This window comes from Petaurus breviceps, unplaced genomic scaffold (assembly GCF_028583685.1).
Source record: "Petaurus breviceps papuanus isolate PSGF00001 unplaced genomic scaffold, PetGlider_PUasm1.0 174, whole genome shotgun sequence".
NCBI classification, from domain to species: domain Eukaryota; kingdom Metazoa; phylum Chordata; class Mammalia; order Diprotodontia; family Petauridae; genus Petaurus; species Petaurus breviceps.
In genome coordinates, this window is record NW_027185761.1 from 62,516,370 (window position 1) to 62,533,820 (window position 17,451).

General features: G+C 45.2%; 1 protein-coding gene across 1 annotated transcript in view; it reads right to left on the reverse strand.

Annotated features, from left to right (window-relative positions):
* LOC138158208 (integrin alpha-9-like) overlaps positions 1-17,451 on the reverse strand; it is a 159,439-nt gene that overhangs the window by 106,731 nt on the left and 35,257 nt on the right. Inside the window, exon 3 of the mRNA XM_069084305.1 lies at positions 2,484-2,634. Within this exon, the coding sequence (XP_068940406.1) occupies positions 2,484-2,634 (151 nt within the window). The remainder of the gene's footprint in view (positions 1-2,483; positions 2,635-17,451) is intronic.

Here is a 17,451-nt window from a genome sequence, read left to right on the forward strand (position 1 = left end):
TGGAATGAAGGATGGTTGGATGGATGGACACATGGATGCATGCATGCAGGTATGCATGCATAAATGGGTGAATGGGTGAATGGATGGATGAATGGATGCATCCATACATAGATGGGTGGATGGATGAACAGAGAGACAACCTAGGTTAAGAAACTCAAGGAACTTGAGATAGGACACCTCTATATGAAATTTTGCTTCATTTTTCAAAAAGTCACCAGGGAAGAGGGTGCTCTGTCACACTTTCATCTGAGGGCCTGCAGGGATCTCTGCTTCCCTTTGAATTCAGGGCCTCGGTCACCCATGTCAAAGGACAAAGCAGCCAGCCAGCAGGAAGCAGCCATGTTGCACACTCAATCTCTATCTCTCCCCATCCAGACCTTCACCTCTCTAGAGCTAAGAAAAAATAAAGCAATGTTGGCAATTATAGACAAAACCAAATGCTACCCTACATATTTCAATTATAGCTACAATAAAACCTCCCAATTTCCTGTACCTCTCTAACCAAGAGATGCTTCACACTCTTTTTGATTATTGTAAAAACTGTGTATAAGGAGGCTGAGCACCTTCCCAAAGTGCTAAATTTCTGGAAACAGAATGTTTACTCTTGGAAAATCCCAGGGGCTCTGGTGACTCTGCCCGGAAAGGGGAGGAGGGGAGGGGAAGTCAGCATATCCATCAAGACTGTGAGAAAGAGCCTTGGGCTGCTCAGTTTCCCAAGAAGCCCTTGACCCAAGCAATGCCCAGAGAGGCTGAGGGGAGCCTATAAATGAGGCCTGGTCCAGATCCACAAGCAGCCTGGATCCTTCCTCAGGCTACCAGGGTCAAGTCTGAGCCCTTTGAAGGTTGACAGAAAATGAAAAGCAGCAGCAGCCCCTTGGAGAGGATGTCACCATAATTGGACCTGCTTCTTTCATGGTTATTTTCCTATTAACTCCCATTAAATCCTTTTTTTTTACCCGGCCCCCCTCCTCCTTACATACACACAGGATGTATTTATCAAAATAACATTTTCTCCCTTTAAAGGGTACTTTTAAAAAGTTGTAACATAAGCCTTGGTTTCAAAAAGGAATTAAATAGAATTCTTCCTTTTCAGCTTTTAAACATATAAAGGGAATGAGCAAGGGGCTGGGGGGTTAGAGGGGAGGAAGGAGCTGAGCAGCATAAAACTTACTGCCACCCTCTGTGCTCTGTAGGGCTCTAGGACAACACAGTTGGGGGGATAATGCAGAGAGCTGGCCGCCATGTTGGCAGTCAGACTCGGGTTCAAAAAGAAGCCCTCCCCCTCTCACTCTGTGTCATCTGGAGAGAGTCATTTTATTTCTGTACAAGGAGAAGGCTCCAGGCCTTTCAGGTCTCTTCAGAGCCACCATCCTACAACCTCAACAGCATTAGCACCATCTCTGATCACAGTGAGGAATCTTTGCATTCCAACCATTTATTACTACTTTTCCCCAAGCATTTATCAACATGGTCTTCTCCTTTCCTGCAGTAACTCAAAAAGTCTTCCTGGTTTTCCAGGCCTTGCCTTTTCTGTGAAAGACTATCTCATCTCTAAACAATACTCCCTTCTCTCCCCCCCCACCTCCAAATGTAGCCCCATCTCATTTCTGGCTGTAATTTCTATGTTGGGAACTATCCTTCCTTGAAACTTCCAGTTCCCCAGCCAATGTGGCAAGACCATGGCCCTGCTATCATCTCTGACCCTCTTTGGCATCCCCAGGTTGCCCTCATAGCTGCCCGATGAACTGGGGAGGCACAGTAAAAGTTTTGTGGAATGGAGCACCAAACCAGGGGGGAGTCTCTCCTAGGACCATCTTCCTACTGCCATCCCCTGGAGATCTACGTACTCAGGGTTCCAAGGAATGTCCCTATCCATAGGGTCATAGACTTATATCCAGAAGGGACTTCTGAGACCACTGAGTCAAACCTCTTCTTTTCATATGTGAAGAAAATAAGGCACAGAAAAACCAAATGACTTGCCCAGGGACTCTCAGCCAGGATGTCTGTAAGGGAGGATCTAAACCCAGGTCTTTCTGATTCAAGTCCAGCGTCCTATACACCACACCAAGTTCCTTCTTTGGAGATGTCAGCAGCTTCCCCCTCACATCTTTCTCATGTTGCCTGTCTCCTGCTTGAGGTTCCCATCCTGGGATGTCTCAAATTAAACCATCCATTCTTCTCTTGTGTGAGTTTAAAAGCACCAAAAAGGCTTATTGTTTTGTATCACTGCCGGGTCTAATCCTCCAATGATCCCCTCCCCTTTAAGTGCAAGGACAACTTGTGACAAATTAGGCACCTCCCATCAGTAATCATAACATCTTTGGCTGTATCCGAATTACCTTCCAAGCAGAGAAATCAAGTCATTCCCCCACTAAGGACCCAAACATGTACCTGTGGGAGGAGATCAAGGTCTCACACTCGGTGATGGCAGAGCCACGCTTTGGAATGGATCAGGACAAAATCTGGGGTTTGTGCAGACTTACCTTTTGCCACATGTTGATGAAAAACAGCTCTCGAGAAACATTGAAGGAGACATTGGCATCATAGGCATCATCGCCCAGGTTGGAGATGGAAATATTAAGAGAAAGATTCTTCACAGCTCCCAGGGCCAGGTACGGTGTTTCTGCGTCGACACTGTAATTATAAATAGAAAGACGTGAGGAGAGCCCAGCAAGGTTCCTGGTGGAAGAAGTGGCAGGCATCAGACACACAGGCAGTTCTCGTTTTATGTACATTTTTGTTATGCAAATTCTACTTTACAGAAAGAATTTTGAAAGAAACTCTCATTCAAAAAAAAAAAGATGCCCATGTTAACTTTACTGTCCAGTAAGTACTGTGATTCTTCCCTGTGCTCCTGCCCCTTGGCTTGGTGCTCCACGGCTCCCCACCCCCACCAACACCCCTCCAACTGAAAGCAGAAGGACAGACTGACAAAAGCTCCCAAGTACCCTCGAGGCTGCTCCTCTTCTTCAGGATCAAAAGGATTTATGAAAATGCTTTAAATACCGAAGCCTCATGATCATTAATAAAGGCACAGTAAGGAGATCATCCTTTGATCTGAAGTCAAAATTCTTCCTTCTGTGGGTTTTTCAGGTGGCCACCAATACACAGAAGTTACTACACCAAGGAAAACTAATATTAGATTGTGAACCCCTTGAGAGAAGGGACTGTCTTTTGTCTATTTATGCACCCTAGCACTTGGCACAGTGCCTTAGAGCACAGCAGGTACTTAAGTTTATTGATTGATGGATATCAATTGGTTGAGGTGGAAAGCATTTTTGAAGCCTTCAAGTGCTATATAAATACCAGTGATTATTATTTATAAGAGTGGAGGAGAGCGACAGACTGGTGATTTCACCCATGTAGGATACTCCAGGTGCAGGAATTCCCTTTGTTGGTACTGACTGATGACTGGACAGTAACTTACAGTTTTAGGACGTTGACTTCAGCACTGAGAGGTGCTTTAGTCACATGATCTAGTATCACCTGGATCCTCTAGACTCTAAGACTGGCCTTCTGGGCACATCCTCAGCCACCGATTCCTTGGCTTCACCCTGACCTTCTTTTGGCCACCCAGCCTGCCACTAATCATCCCCTTGAAAACAGACTTTCAGACACCAGGTCTATGCTTAAGTAAGCTACCAAGCTTTGGAACTCCCACCCTGGGGCTGTGAGAGCATGAGCACAAATTTTAATGGCCCAGGACATCTCACCAAGGTCACTCCCCAACCCCAACCAACTTCCTGCTAGCAACCACCTGCACCAGCCCTACACCCCTCCTTCACCTCTTACTCTGGGCACCACAATCACAATCCCATTGCTCCCAGACAGAGGGTATCCATGGTCCTGCGACTCCTGTGACTCTGCATTAGAATGGAAGCCCCCTGAGGGTAAGAATGCTTCATTCTTGTATCTGTGTCATCAGGACTTAGCATAGCGCTCAAAATATAAAACAAGTGCGTCACAGTTGTGTGTGTATTCCTTTCATGCTGCTTTGTCTTTTTCTTGATATTGCTCTTATCTATGAGGGTGAAAATACAAAGTAAAAAAAAACCTGAGGTTAATGAGTTCTTAGGTGGGCCTGCCTTAATGGTAATAAGTGGTCGGAACTATACAACACCTCAGTTAGGTGAAAATGGGGGTTCTGAAGGGAGGAGGGGAAGTTATTGTGTCCGCCCACACTGGTCTTTCAGATAGAAGACAAGCAACCACAACCACGCATCCCCTGAAAATTCTGGCTTTCCTACTTTGGAAGTAAAAGCACTGATGGCCTGAACCCATCCAAACATTTCATTTAGGAGAGAATTCCAAATCCCTGTGTTGGTGCCAAGAAAGTGGGACTCTGACCCCTAAGTGATGGCTACAGTTATTTATTATGTAGGCTAATTTAATTTTAAATGAACTCAAGGCTATTTCTGTCCCATCTCAGGGATTAAGGCATCACACTCAAGGAGGTTTGAGAAAACTCTTTCAACTTGAACTTGAGAAGAAATTGCAGGAATTAGTGCCTGTCATCCGATCATAGAATGGCATCATCCTAGGGGGCACAGGGCTTTTACTCATGGCTGTGCCGCATGCCCAGGATGCCCCCTGCCCACAGTGCCTCTTCAACTCCCTAGCTCCCTTCAAGGCACAAGTCAAGCCAAGAGAGGCCCACCCTGATCTCACCACTGCTAAGGAATGGATCCTTAGCCTCCAAAATTGCTATTTATTTTGAATATATGTGTGTTTACTTTGTATATATGGCATGTGTACTTATCTTTTTATATATGTCTTCCCCCAAGATAATATAAGCTTCTTGAGGGCAGGGATTATTTATTTTTTGTCAAGTTCTAGCCCTAGAGTGGTGTCTGCAACATAGCATGTGCTTAAAAAAATACTTGTTCTATAAATGGCTAGTGACTGCAGAAACAATAGCTAGCTTCCAAATGATGACACGTGACATTGGAAAAGTCATCTTGTCAGTTTCTTCACCTGTGTAATAGGGACAATTCTCTCTACCCAGATCAAATGAGATCGTTTATATGACACAATTTACCAATACAAATGTCAACTATTTTTGGTGTTGTGGTTCTGTTTAAAGGACTCAAAGAATCACAGTGTGACAAAGCTGAAAAGAACCTCAGAGGGGCATCTATTCCAACCCTCTCATTCTGAAGATGACAAAAACTAAGGGCCCATTCATAGGATTTTAGGATCTTAGACCTAGAGTGGAAGAGACCTCAGAAATGATCTAGTCCAACCCCAAAGTAAATACTATCACCATCATCACCATCACCATCATCATCATCACCATCATCGTCATCACAATCATCACCATCATCATCATCACCATCATCATCACCATCATCATCATTACCATCATCACCATCGCCATCATCACATCACCATTGCCATCATCACCATCACCATCACCATCACCATCACCATCATCATCATCACCATCATCATCACCATCATCATCATTACCATCATCACCATCGCCATCATCACCATTGCCATCATCACCATTGCCATCATCACCATCACCATCACCATCACCATCACCATCATCATCATCACCATCATCATCATCATCATATTTATACAGCGCCCTGGCACTGTGCTAAGTATATTTTACAAATATTATCTCATATGATCCTCACAACAAACCTTCAAAGTTGGTGTTTTTATTATCCTCATTTTGCTGTTGAGGAAACTGAGACAAATAGAGGTTAAATGATTTGCTGAAGGTCACACAGCTAACGTCTGAGGCTGGATCTTAACTCCATGACTTCTTGACCCCAGACCCAGCACTCTATTCCCTGTACCATCTAGCTGCCTCATTTTACAAGGAAGGAAACTGAGGCCCAACGAGAATAAGTGATTTTTTTCAAAGTCGCCCAGGTCAGAAGAAACAGAGCCAGGATTTGAACTCTGGACCTCTAACTCCAATGCTAGTGCTGGTTCCACCATACTATCTTTCCTCTCCCTAAAGAGACAAATTTTTAAAAACTGAAATGGCAGCACACACCCATCAAATTTTTTTTGTCAAAAATCATTATCAGCAATAAAATTCAATTCTGGCAAGGCTGTGTAAAAACAGGAACATTTACTCCTTAATGGTAGAATGACAAATTTGTCAACCTTTTTTGGAGAGCAATCTGGCAGAATTCAGTAAAAGATACGAAAATAGTCTTACCCTTTGACCCAGTAATTCCATTTTCAGGAATATCGCCTGAAGTGGTGTCCCAAAAAAAGCACTCTCTGTTCAAAGATTTTCAGAGCAGCATTATGTATATTTTTTGAAACCCTAAAAGCAGACTACATACCCAAAAATAGAGTGATGATTAACTAAATATATTGGTGTCATGGAATACTGGAAAGTCATTAAGAATGACAAGGATGAGGAATAGAAAGAAATCTGGAGGGCCATTTATGAAACAATGCAAAGCAAATTAAAAAAAAACAGAACAAGGAGAATCGAGTCCCCACTAACTATGATCCTATGTGGGAAAGTAAATCAGAATGAATGAACAAAGAATGCTTAAGGGGACTCAGCAGAAGGGACTTGGATATAGGCAGAACTCATTTAATTGGACTTTACTGCACTTTGAAGACAGTGCCATTTTTACAAATTGAAGGCATCAAGCAAGTCTATTGGTATCATTTTTCAAAAGCATTTGCTCACATCATGTCTCTGGGTCACATTTCGGTCACTCTCACATTTCAAACTTTTCCACTATTATTATATCTATTATGGTGATTGGTGGTCAGTGATCTTAGATATTACTGTTGTAATTATTTGAGGGAATCACAAACCATGCCTATAGAAGATGGTAAACTTCATCAGTAAATGTTGTATGTTCTGACTGTTCCACCAACCTGCAATTTTCCCCTCTCTCTTTCTCTCCTTAGGCCTCTCTAGTCCTTGAGACACAACAATATCGAAATTAGACCAATTAATAACCCTACAATGGCCTATAAGTGTTCAAATGAAAGGAAGAATCAATCGATGTGTCAAACTTCATTGTTATCATATTTTAAGAATTTACCAAGGCCACCCCAGCCTTCAGCAATGATCACCCTGGTCATTCAACAGCCATCAATATCAAGGCATAACCAGTGACCACCAGCAAAAAGGTTATGACTCTGAAGGCACAGATGATGGCTAGCATTTCTTAGTAATAAAGTATTGTTTAATTAAGGTATGTGCGTTTTTAAGACATAATACTATTGCACATTTAATAGACTATAATATAGTGCACACCCAACTTTTCTATGTACTGGGAAACCAGAAAATTTGCATGACTTGTTTTCTTGTGATATTTGCTTGATTGCAGTGGTCTGGAACCACATCCATAATATCTCTAAGGTTTGCCTATAGAGTTATGGTGCCTTATGTGATGATATCAACTTTTAAGTAAATAGTTTATTTATAAATATTTATGTACAAGTAAATAAATAGTAATCCATCACTGACTGTTGATATTTAATGTCACAGTTTTTTCATTGGAAAAGAGGAGAGAAGCAAAAGGCAGAAGAAAGGAGAGGAGGAGAAGAAATTAAGGAAGGAAGAAGCATTTCTTTAGCACCTCCTGTATGCCAGGGACTGTGTGCTAAGCACTTTACAAATATCTCATTTGGTCCTGGAAAGTAGGTGCTATTATGATCCCCATTTTACCATTGGGAAAACTGAGACAAAGGTTAAGTGGCTGCCTAGGGTCATTTAGTATGTGCCTGAAGTAAGCCTGAATTCTAGTCTTCCTGACTCCAGGCCCAGGGTTCTATCCTTCTATGCCACCTAGAAAATTCAGGCCAAGAGTCAAAGTGACTTCTCCATGATGTAAGAGTCAAGAATCACCCTCAGGACTCTAGGACTGTAAAATCATGAGCAGTGTCTCCACAGACCAAGAGCCCCACTGGTTCATACACTTTAGCTACACTTCCAGCACCAGCTGCAGTCACAGGGCCCGCCCAAGTGAAGGCCAGGCTGTACACAAATGGTCTTTCAAGTTGGAACTCTCCCTTCCACTCTGAAGACCTCAGGAAACACTGCTCTGAGCAGGCCCCCTCTTATCTAATCTAGAAATAACAGTGGCCCCTGTGAAGGACAGCCTCCTTGCAAACATTCCTGGAGGCTTCAAACAAGCAGGCCTTACCCCTAGCCAACAGGAGTCAGGGGGCTCCTGGCCAGCATGGCCCAGGGGGCCAGCTTGTTTATAGAAGAATGGAACTCTCCCCCCAAAGAGTTTTCTCATCCATTCCACTGCCGTTCTTCTCTTTTTTAGTGAGACTGGTTCAGATCTGTCATTGTGACCTATTTTGATGCGAGAAACACCACAGCTGATTTGCATGCCTGGTGTCTCTCACAATGTTCTTGAGTTTATTAAAGGCCAAATAGAAAGGCAGGGTGGTAGAAGGGATAGAGGAGCTGGCTGTAGGATCTGAAAGGGTCGGCCCTGCCTCAGACACGTACTGGTTATGTGACCCTGGACCAGTCACATAGCATCAGTGCCCAAGTCTTCCCTCTAAGATTGGATGTTGAAAATCAAGCATGAATCTGCCTTAGCAGGGGTTGGGGGGCGGCGTTTCCTGTCCCAATGAAATCCCAGGTCCAGTCCCAGAGGACCTGATTATGGAAAGAGGTCAAGTGCACAGTCATTGCTTATCATGGCAGTCAAGTTCTACTCAGACCACTGCTGATACTGCCATGGTTATCAAACAAAAGTCAGGCTGGGGAAGGCAGCTAAAATCACCGGATGGACCTGGGTTGGAATCCATCCTCTGCACACTTCCTTAGCAGTTGGTGTTACCTTAGCCAAGGCAACAGCCCCTCTGGGCCTTTCTTTCTTCATCAGTAAAATAAAGGAGCTCTGAACATGTGGTCCCATGAGCGCTGGGGGTGGTGGGGTGAGAGGGATAAGGGGGTCTACACCTGGGATTGAGAACTGCCAATGAGGAAACTCCCCTTGCCAGAGCACATCAGCACAGACTCTCTTAGCTGCCTGGAGTCTTGGCCAAAATGGCACATACCAAACATCCTCAAAGTCTTAGGCCCATTTTCAGTTTCAATAGCTTTAAGTATAGTGTATTGGAAAGAGCATGAGTCCAGAGTCAAAGGACCTGAGTTCAAATACCCCTCCTGAGGCTTACTAGCTGTGTGACCTTGGCCTGTCCTTTTACCTCAAGGACCCTCAGTTTCCTCTTCTGTAAAATGGGGAAATTAGACGAGGTGACTTCTAAGGATCCTTCCAGCTTTACCTCGACCTCTGAGGAAGACCCTGAGCCCTCCCCATCTCTGAGACCATCCCGTCTCCACCTCATCACACAACTAGAACAATCTTTCACACTGGTAGGGTAAGGGACCAGAATTCTGTCCCCAATACCCACACTGCTCAGCCTCATGGCAGATGAGCAACAGAGGAAATCGTTCCTTTCTACCCCCAATACATTAGAGGAAATCACATCATTGGGGATTGGATTAAGTGTTTATTTTCCCATAATCCTGGTACCAAAGATGCTACCAAAGCAGCCACAGAACGTTGGAATCAGGAGGGACCTTGGAGGCAGTCTAGACCAGTCCAGCCCTGACCAAGAATCCTCTCTAAGATGCATCTAACGCAGCCATCCAGTCTCAGCCTGTAGACCTCCAGTGGGGGGAAGACAGGAACCAGCTACTTTTAGCTGGCTCTACATTTTAGGAAGTTTTCCATGAGAACAAGCCTGAAGGAACCTCTTGACATTCTCCGCCATTTTCAAAGCATCTTCAGATCCCGTTGTCAGTCTTTTTGGAGGCCTCACCTGGGCCTAACTGGAAGCTTGGTTTGGTACAATCAGCTGCCGGCCATGCAGCCCCCACCTTCTACATAGAAAGGGGATTATGTTTTTAACCAAGAATTGTATCTCAAAAGCAAAGACACGAGTAAAGCTCAGAGATCATTGAAATGAGTAAAACTGTGCCCCTGGCTTTGCAAAAAGAACCTTAATTACCTCCCCATCACTTAAGAGTTAAAAGGGACTTGGCCAACATTTAAGCCAATTCTTGGATTTATCATGCTCTGCCCCCACCCCTAAGCTAGTTTCCTCTTAAATGCCCAAAGAGAACTTCCTGAGTTCCTGAAGTCATGGAATTATATCAGTTTGATGCCACATCACACTAAAACCCTGTAACCAAGCAAACTGTGGAACAATAAAGGAAACGTGCTCAGCCTGATTTTCCGGAGCCCCTGAGCATTTATAGCCAGACCTGAATGTCCAAGGTGGTCCAATCATATCAATTAACTAAATTAATTAATCAACAACTGTTAATGTAGCACTTACCATATGCTGGGCATTGGTGCTACATGCTGGGGATAGAAAGAATGAAACAACATCAACGTGTCTCAATGTTCCAATGTGGAAACTGAGGCTCAGATGGGAAAGGAATTTCATCAGATTTCTTTGGGAAGGAACCTTAGAGATCATGTAAGTCTAACCCACACCTGAACAAGGATTCCCTCTCGACCACTCCAAATGGTCATCCTCTTCTTTCTGGGGGTCTTACTTGTTAGAAAGCATCCAATCAAGGTTAAATCTGCCTCTCTGTACTTTCTAATAATAACGGCTAACATTTATATGGGGCAGGTAGGTGGCGCAATAGAGAGGGCATCATCTGCAGTCAGGAAGATCTGAGCTCAAATCCAGCCTCAGACAATAGTTGTGTGACCCTGGGCAAGTCACTTCACCCTGTTTGCCTCAGTTTCCTCATCTGTAAATGGGCTGGAGAAGGAAATGGCCAACCACTCCTGTATCTTTGCTAAGAAAATCCCCAGCAGGGTCACTGAGAGTCAGAAATGACTGAACAACATTTCATGAGCACTTACTGTGCCAGACCCTCGTACAAGCTCTGTGAAAGGACTGTCTCACATGATCCTCACAACAACCATGGGAAGCAGGTACTATTATTAGGTACTGAGGCAAGCACAGGTGAAATGACCTGCCCAGGGTCCCACAGTTAGTAAATGTCCAAGGCCAAATTTGAATTCAGGTCTTCCTGACCCTGGCTCCAGGGCCCTATCCACTGCAGCGCCACCTAGTTCTGCCTTTAGGGAAGAGGCAGACAAGTCTACACCTTCTTCCACACAACAGCTCTTCAAATTCTTGAAGACACCTATCATCCATTTCCTATGGCCCAGCCTTCTCTCCCCCAAGCTAATCATCGCCCCATCCAACTGCCCCCTACGGCCCTTCCCCACCTGGATTGGCCTCTTCCACACGTCCTGCAGCCTGTCGATGTCCTTCCGACCCTGGAAAGGCCAGAACTAAACTTGGGACTCCAGGTGTGGCCTGCCCGGCACAGAGCACAGTACACTGATCACCTCTGTATTCCTGGGGGCTGTCTTACTCTCAAAGATATAGGGGCATGGTACATAGAATGCTGGAATTGGAACCAGGAAGACCTGAGTTTAAATCTCCACCAGACGCTTAGCAGCGATGTGGCCACTGGCACACAGGGTCACTGAACCTCTCTGTGTCTCAGCTCCCTCATCTATAAAATGGGCATGATAGCAGCACCCGCCTGCAAGGGTTTTTACGAGAATCAAATAGTAAATTATGTGTGAAGCACTTTGTAGGCCTTTGTATCCTAGCTATTATTCTTAGATCACGTTTTCCTTTTGGGTTACCATGAAACACTACACTGCTGCATACTGAGCCTTCAGTTATAAGATCAAAGGCCTGAGACCCAGAAGGTCGCTTGCCAGCCTCCTCCCCCAGTGACGAGGCAGGGAGTGTCAGAGCTGGATTAGAACTCAGGGGTCCTGAATCTGCCAGCCAGGGCTCTTGGAGAAACGAAAAGTGACCAGAATGGCTGGGGGAGGGAGCCAGCCTCAGCTCCCAGAGATCTCCTGGGCCTGCTATAGGGCCCAAGCTCTGAGAGCTCTCAGCAGTCTACAGGAAGTGGGTGAAGCCGTATTTGTTTAACTTTCTTAGCTCACGGTCGTTAGCAGCTGCCTTTCACTTTGGGTCATCATCTCCCGCAGTGAAACGTCAAAATATTTAGAATCCATCTTTAATCTTCACTGCTGGGAAAGCGTTTGAAATTTCCTGATTAGGGCATTTCTAGCAATCAGGGCGGGTGTCCGGAATGTTTCGCTAACCAAGAACATGAAAGAAAACAGAGCAGCCAATTAAGAAAAAATTACCAAGAAATCTCCAAAGCCAAGGAAGCTGGGAGTCCTAGGAGGCGGAGACGGGACTCCGTGCATGGCCGCCGTGATGAGATGGGTCCCATCAATAAAGCGCCCACCAGCGCGACAGCTTATTCATTCAATCTCGCTGCTCACAAGCAAATACAAAACTTTAGGTGGATTCATAACTGTCCCCATTACAAAATCTGGGGGAAACCTCTCAATCTCCCAGTCAACTCAATGCACTGGGGTCTTGCTTCTCCTGCACACATTCTGACAGGAGGTCCACATTGTTGCCTATTTCTACAGCAAAGGTAGATTTCAAAAGGATTTAAATCTCCACTATGGGGAAACTGAGGTACAGGGAGGCCACCAATGATCAGATCAAAAGCGAGTGCCAGAGGTGTGGGTGGAGCCCGGGACTTCCTGACACCAAGGCCAACACTCTGTCCGCTTTGTTTCAGGTCAGAATTTGTTCCATGTCCCAGAGCACCTCCCAAACTTCCTCCCCTTCAGGACTCCACAACATAAAGGAACGAATGTTAATATTCACTCCTTCTGTGTTACATACTTTCCATGTGACCGTGGGCAAACACTTCATCTGGCCAGGCCTCAGTTTCCTTATCTGTAAAATGGGGGGGGGGGGCAATTCGATGATACCTGGGGCTCCTTCTCTGTAGCTCTAAATCCATGGTCCTGGAGAATCTCACATACGGTGTGAGCAAAGGTCAGAAGGAACATCGTAGGGCAAGTTGAGGGGATGAGATTTAGGGTCCTAGCTTCTAGCTTCATGTAAAACTCTTAATGAGGTCATCATAAGAAACTCAGATTTCCACAGCACTCTAAGATTTACAAAAGTCCTCACGTCCAGTCAGTTAGCCGGTCAACAAGCATGGATTAAATGCCAACGATGTGCCAAGAACTGTGCTGTGTGTTGGGAAGGCAAAAACAGCTCCTGCCCTCAGGGAATCCCCAGTCTAATAGGGAGAAAATGTGTCAAGGCCTTTGCTCCACAAAAGACAGGGCCGGCTGGATCAAAGGGGAAGCAACAGTGGGAGGAGATGGCGGGATTTAAACTGAGCCCTGAAGGAAGCCAGGAGGCGGGGGAGAGCATCCCCGGGCTGGGGACAATCCAAAACCAGGGAGTCACAGGATGGAGCAGCCAGGGTGAGGGGCAGCAAGGAGAGGGTGTGGATGAGCTGGGGAAGGGCTCTAAATGCTAAACACGGGAATGTCAGCAAAGGGAAGCAGAAAACTAAGGTCAAAGCAGCTGCTTCTCCCAGAAACATCCAAGTAAGAAAAGACGTTCCCATTGCCAAGCCTTTGCACAAGCGGTGCCCCCTGCCTGTCTCTTAGAACCCTCAAGCTTCCTCCAAGGTTCAGCTCAAGTACCCAAATCCTAAGTAAAGTATTACTGAAGTAGATTGAGTAGTTATTCTTTCTAACAATAATGATTTTTATTATTTATATATTATATATATAATATATATTATTATATAATAATAATTTTTATTATTACTAATTTTATTATTACTCCGATGAGACAGAGTGGCAAATATGTGTCTTACATTAATTTGACTGTCTCTATTTCTGTGTGTGTGTGTCTGTATCTCTCCTCTCTGTCTCTTTCCCTCTCCCTCCCTCTGCTCCTTTTCTCCTTCTCTCTCCCACAGCATCCTTCTTCCCCTTGATATGCAGTTTGCAGGACAGTATGGCCTTGGGTCTGGATGGGCCCAAGGAGGGGAATCTAATTCCGCCCAATTTGCAGAAAGCTTCAGTATCTTTAGAAGCATACTTCAGTCCTCCAGGGAGCTCTGATTTTATCCATGCACATATTCCCTTGAGCAGCTCAGATCATAGCCCCTGCTATAACTCTAGACTATCTCTGAGTTCCCGTGACCCAAAAGTCCACTGCCCTGTGGCCAGTCTGGGGATGACCCCTCCCAGAAGGGTCCACGGACAGCCGACATACAAACTATCCATCATGGAGTCAGAGAAAATATGTCCTCTGTTTATAGAAGCCATCTGTGATGAATCTGCCTATTAACACTGATCTGGGAATTTCCCCAGAGTCCCTGGACTTGCACGACCCTTGGGAAATGTCTTTTTCTCCTTTGAGTTGAGTAAGCTGTTCAGTGAGTGGAGTCCTGCCAGGCCAGGCTCCTGAAAGCTGCTAGCAGGAGAGACAGAGACAGAGGGGGGAAGGGAGAGACAGAGAGAGAGAGAGACAAAGACACAGAGACAAAGAGAGACAGAGAAACAGAGAGACAGAGAGAAAGAGAGTGTGTGTGTGAGACAGAGAAAGAGAGAGACAAAGAGACAAAGTCAGAAAATGAGAGACAGAGAAAGTCAGAGACACACAGACACCAAGAGACAGAAAGCCAGAGTAAGAGAAAGAGAGAGAGAAAGTCAGAGTGAGAAACAGAGAGAGAGAGAGAGAGAGAAAGTCAAGGGGGGGGGCAATGTTAGTTATCCCACCAGCTCCCTTTCAAAAGCAAGGCTTGTTCATGAGAGCTTTCCATAAAAGACTGACCAAGAGGCAGGTTTGCTGTGTCTGTAGCATTCCTCCATCTACCAATAAACCTCCCGAAAAAGGAAATCAAGTCATCAAGCATAATCTGTTTTGGGTGAAGCCTTGCTGGCTCTAGGTGATCATGCCTTCCTTTCTGAACATTCAAAAACCATCCTGTGTTCTAGAATTTTGCCAAGAATCAAAGTCAACATCATTGGCCTAATCCTCCCTTTGGCACAAATTGGGATTTTCACACTTCTGTACCCCGAAGGAAGCTGCCCCACACTCCATGGTCCTTCAGAGATAACAGCCAGCTCACAGACCTAGAGGAAGGGACCTCGATAATTGTCTAGTCCACCCTCTTTATCTGTCTGCTCTAGTCTCCCTGTTTAACATGTGATAAAACAGAAGACCAGAGAAATGAAGAGATCTGCCCATGATAACAAGTTCACAATGGCAGGGTTAGCACTGGGCCCCTGCTCTCCTTACTGCCTCTGACCCCATGCAGTGGAGAGTATGGACACCTCAGGACCACAACTTCTCTCTGAAGCCCAGTGAGGAAGGGGGCAGGGATGGGAGCCACCCACATGGCCTGGCACTCCCAGTACCAGCCAAAGCAAGGTACTCAGTCTCTCAATGTCACCCACAAATGCATCTAGGAATGGTTAGAGATCTACATTGGGGTTTTTTTTGTTTGTTTTGTTTTTTGGAGAAGAAAGGCAAGACAATTGGGGTTAAGTGATTTGCCCAAAGTCACACAGCTAGTCTAGTGTCTGAGGTTGGATTTGAACTCAAGTCCGCTTGACTCCAGGGCCAGTGCTTGTATCATCACACCACCTACCTGTCCCTGAGATCTACATTGGTAAGTGGAGCTTCTGCGCTGGGAGATCCCTATAGAAACTAAATCACAGAGCTGTGGGAAAACCATATTTTAAATTCCTAAGTACTTTCATGTGGTTCTCTCAAGAGGCCCGTGTCTTTCCACCTTAACGCCAAAGCCTTCCCGCTGAGATTCTCACTTTCACGGTACAGCGTCACACCAATAAGATAGTAAGCTGCGGGAGGGCAGAGACGTAATTTTTTTTCTTTCCAATCTCATCACTTTACACAGTACCTGGCACACAGTAAGAGCATACTAAATGCCCTTTGATGACGATTGTGTGATGTAGGTAAGGCAGATGACCTCATCCCCATTTTTCCAGATGAGGAAAGTGCAGTGTAGGAATGGTAAATGATTTTCCCAAAGGCATACGAAGCAAGTGAGTGACAGAGAGGACTCTGTGTCCAGCCCCGGGCCCCCACAGCAGGTTCAGCCCCTGTGTTTTTCAAGCATAACCTTGGCCTTGGGCCCTGGTGATTGGGCCAGACCCTCAGGACATGACGAGATGAGCCCCCTTTGTCTCTGAAAGCATTTCCCCTCTGAAAAGACAAGAGTGACCATCTCCCTCCTTGTCATTCCAAGGAGTCATGTCGGCACCCACTCCTCAGGAGTGATTCCGGTTCCCAGATGACAGAGGAATTCCCTCTCTTCACCAGGTCTTGGCTTGGCCTTCTTCCTTTGAGCCATTTCCTGAATCGATGAATCTGAGGACATCTGGAAAAAATCTGGTTCACTCCCAGCAAAAAGTGGATTAAGGGAAAAGAAGCCCAAGGGGACCTGGGAATTTCTAAGCTCCAAACCACTCACAGGGGCATGACATCATGGCCTGGTCACAGGGGCAGTGTGTAAATGGTCCCTGGAACGTGCTACCCACTGAATAATCCACATATCCCCACAAAGGCAGCTCCATCGAACCGAGCTCCAAGTCAGCAGCACAGGCATCGTCACCAAACAGCTACACAAGGCTCTATTTTTCCCCATTTATGGGAACAAAAAAGCCCAGTTTGGTCAAAGGAACAAAAGAATGTAGGATCATCACTGTCCTTGACGAAATACAATTTTTCCCTGCCCTAAGCTGAGCTAAAGCAAATTAACCTAAAAACCCAAGCAAAAAGGAAAGAACACAATTTTTTAATACAAAATATCTTTTTTTTTCTGGATGTGAAACCTTCCTCTTATGCTATGAAACTGTCAGAGGAGAAAGCTGAGGGGTCTCATGCTTGAATATAGCTATGCTCCCAGAACACAGTGACTAAAAGTAGAGCTCTTATCAATAATTATCCAAATAAGCACAGGATGGTAGAGCTGGAAGGCAGCCCACTGGCCCAGCCCTTTCATTTTGCATATGGGGAAACTGAGGACCCAATAGACTAATTGGCTTGCCCAGGTCGGATGGGTAGTAAGTGACAGAACTCCTGAGACTGTGGATTTAGAGCCGAGGCCTTCATTTTACAAAGGGAGAATCGGAGGTCTGGAGAAATGAAGCAACTTAGTCCTAGCATCAGAGACCCAGAAATGGGGAGGAATGTAAGCTCCTGGCAGGCAGGAAGTGTTTTCTTTTTCTTTATATCCTTAGTGCTTAGCACAGGGCCTGGCCCACAGTGAATGCTTCAAAAATGCTTAATGACAGATTGACCTTAGAGCCCATTTAGTCCTATCTCCTCATTTTATAGTTGAAGAAACTGAAGCAGTGAGAGCTGGTGTGACTGAAAGGATGATAGACAGACGGATGGACGGACAAACAGACAGATGGATGGATGGATAGATGAATGGATGGACAGACAGATAGATGAATGGATGGATGGATAGATAGATGAATACACTGATAGAAGAATGGATAGATGGACAGACAGATGATAGATGGATAGATAGATAGATAGATAGATAGATAGATAGATAGATAGATAGAT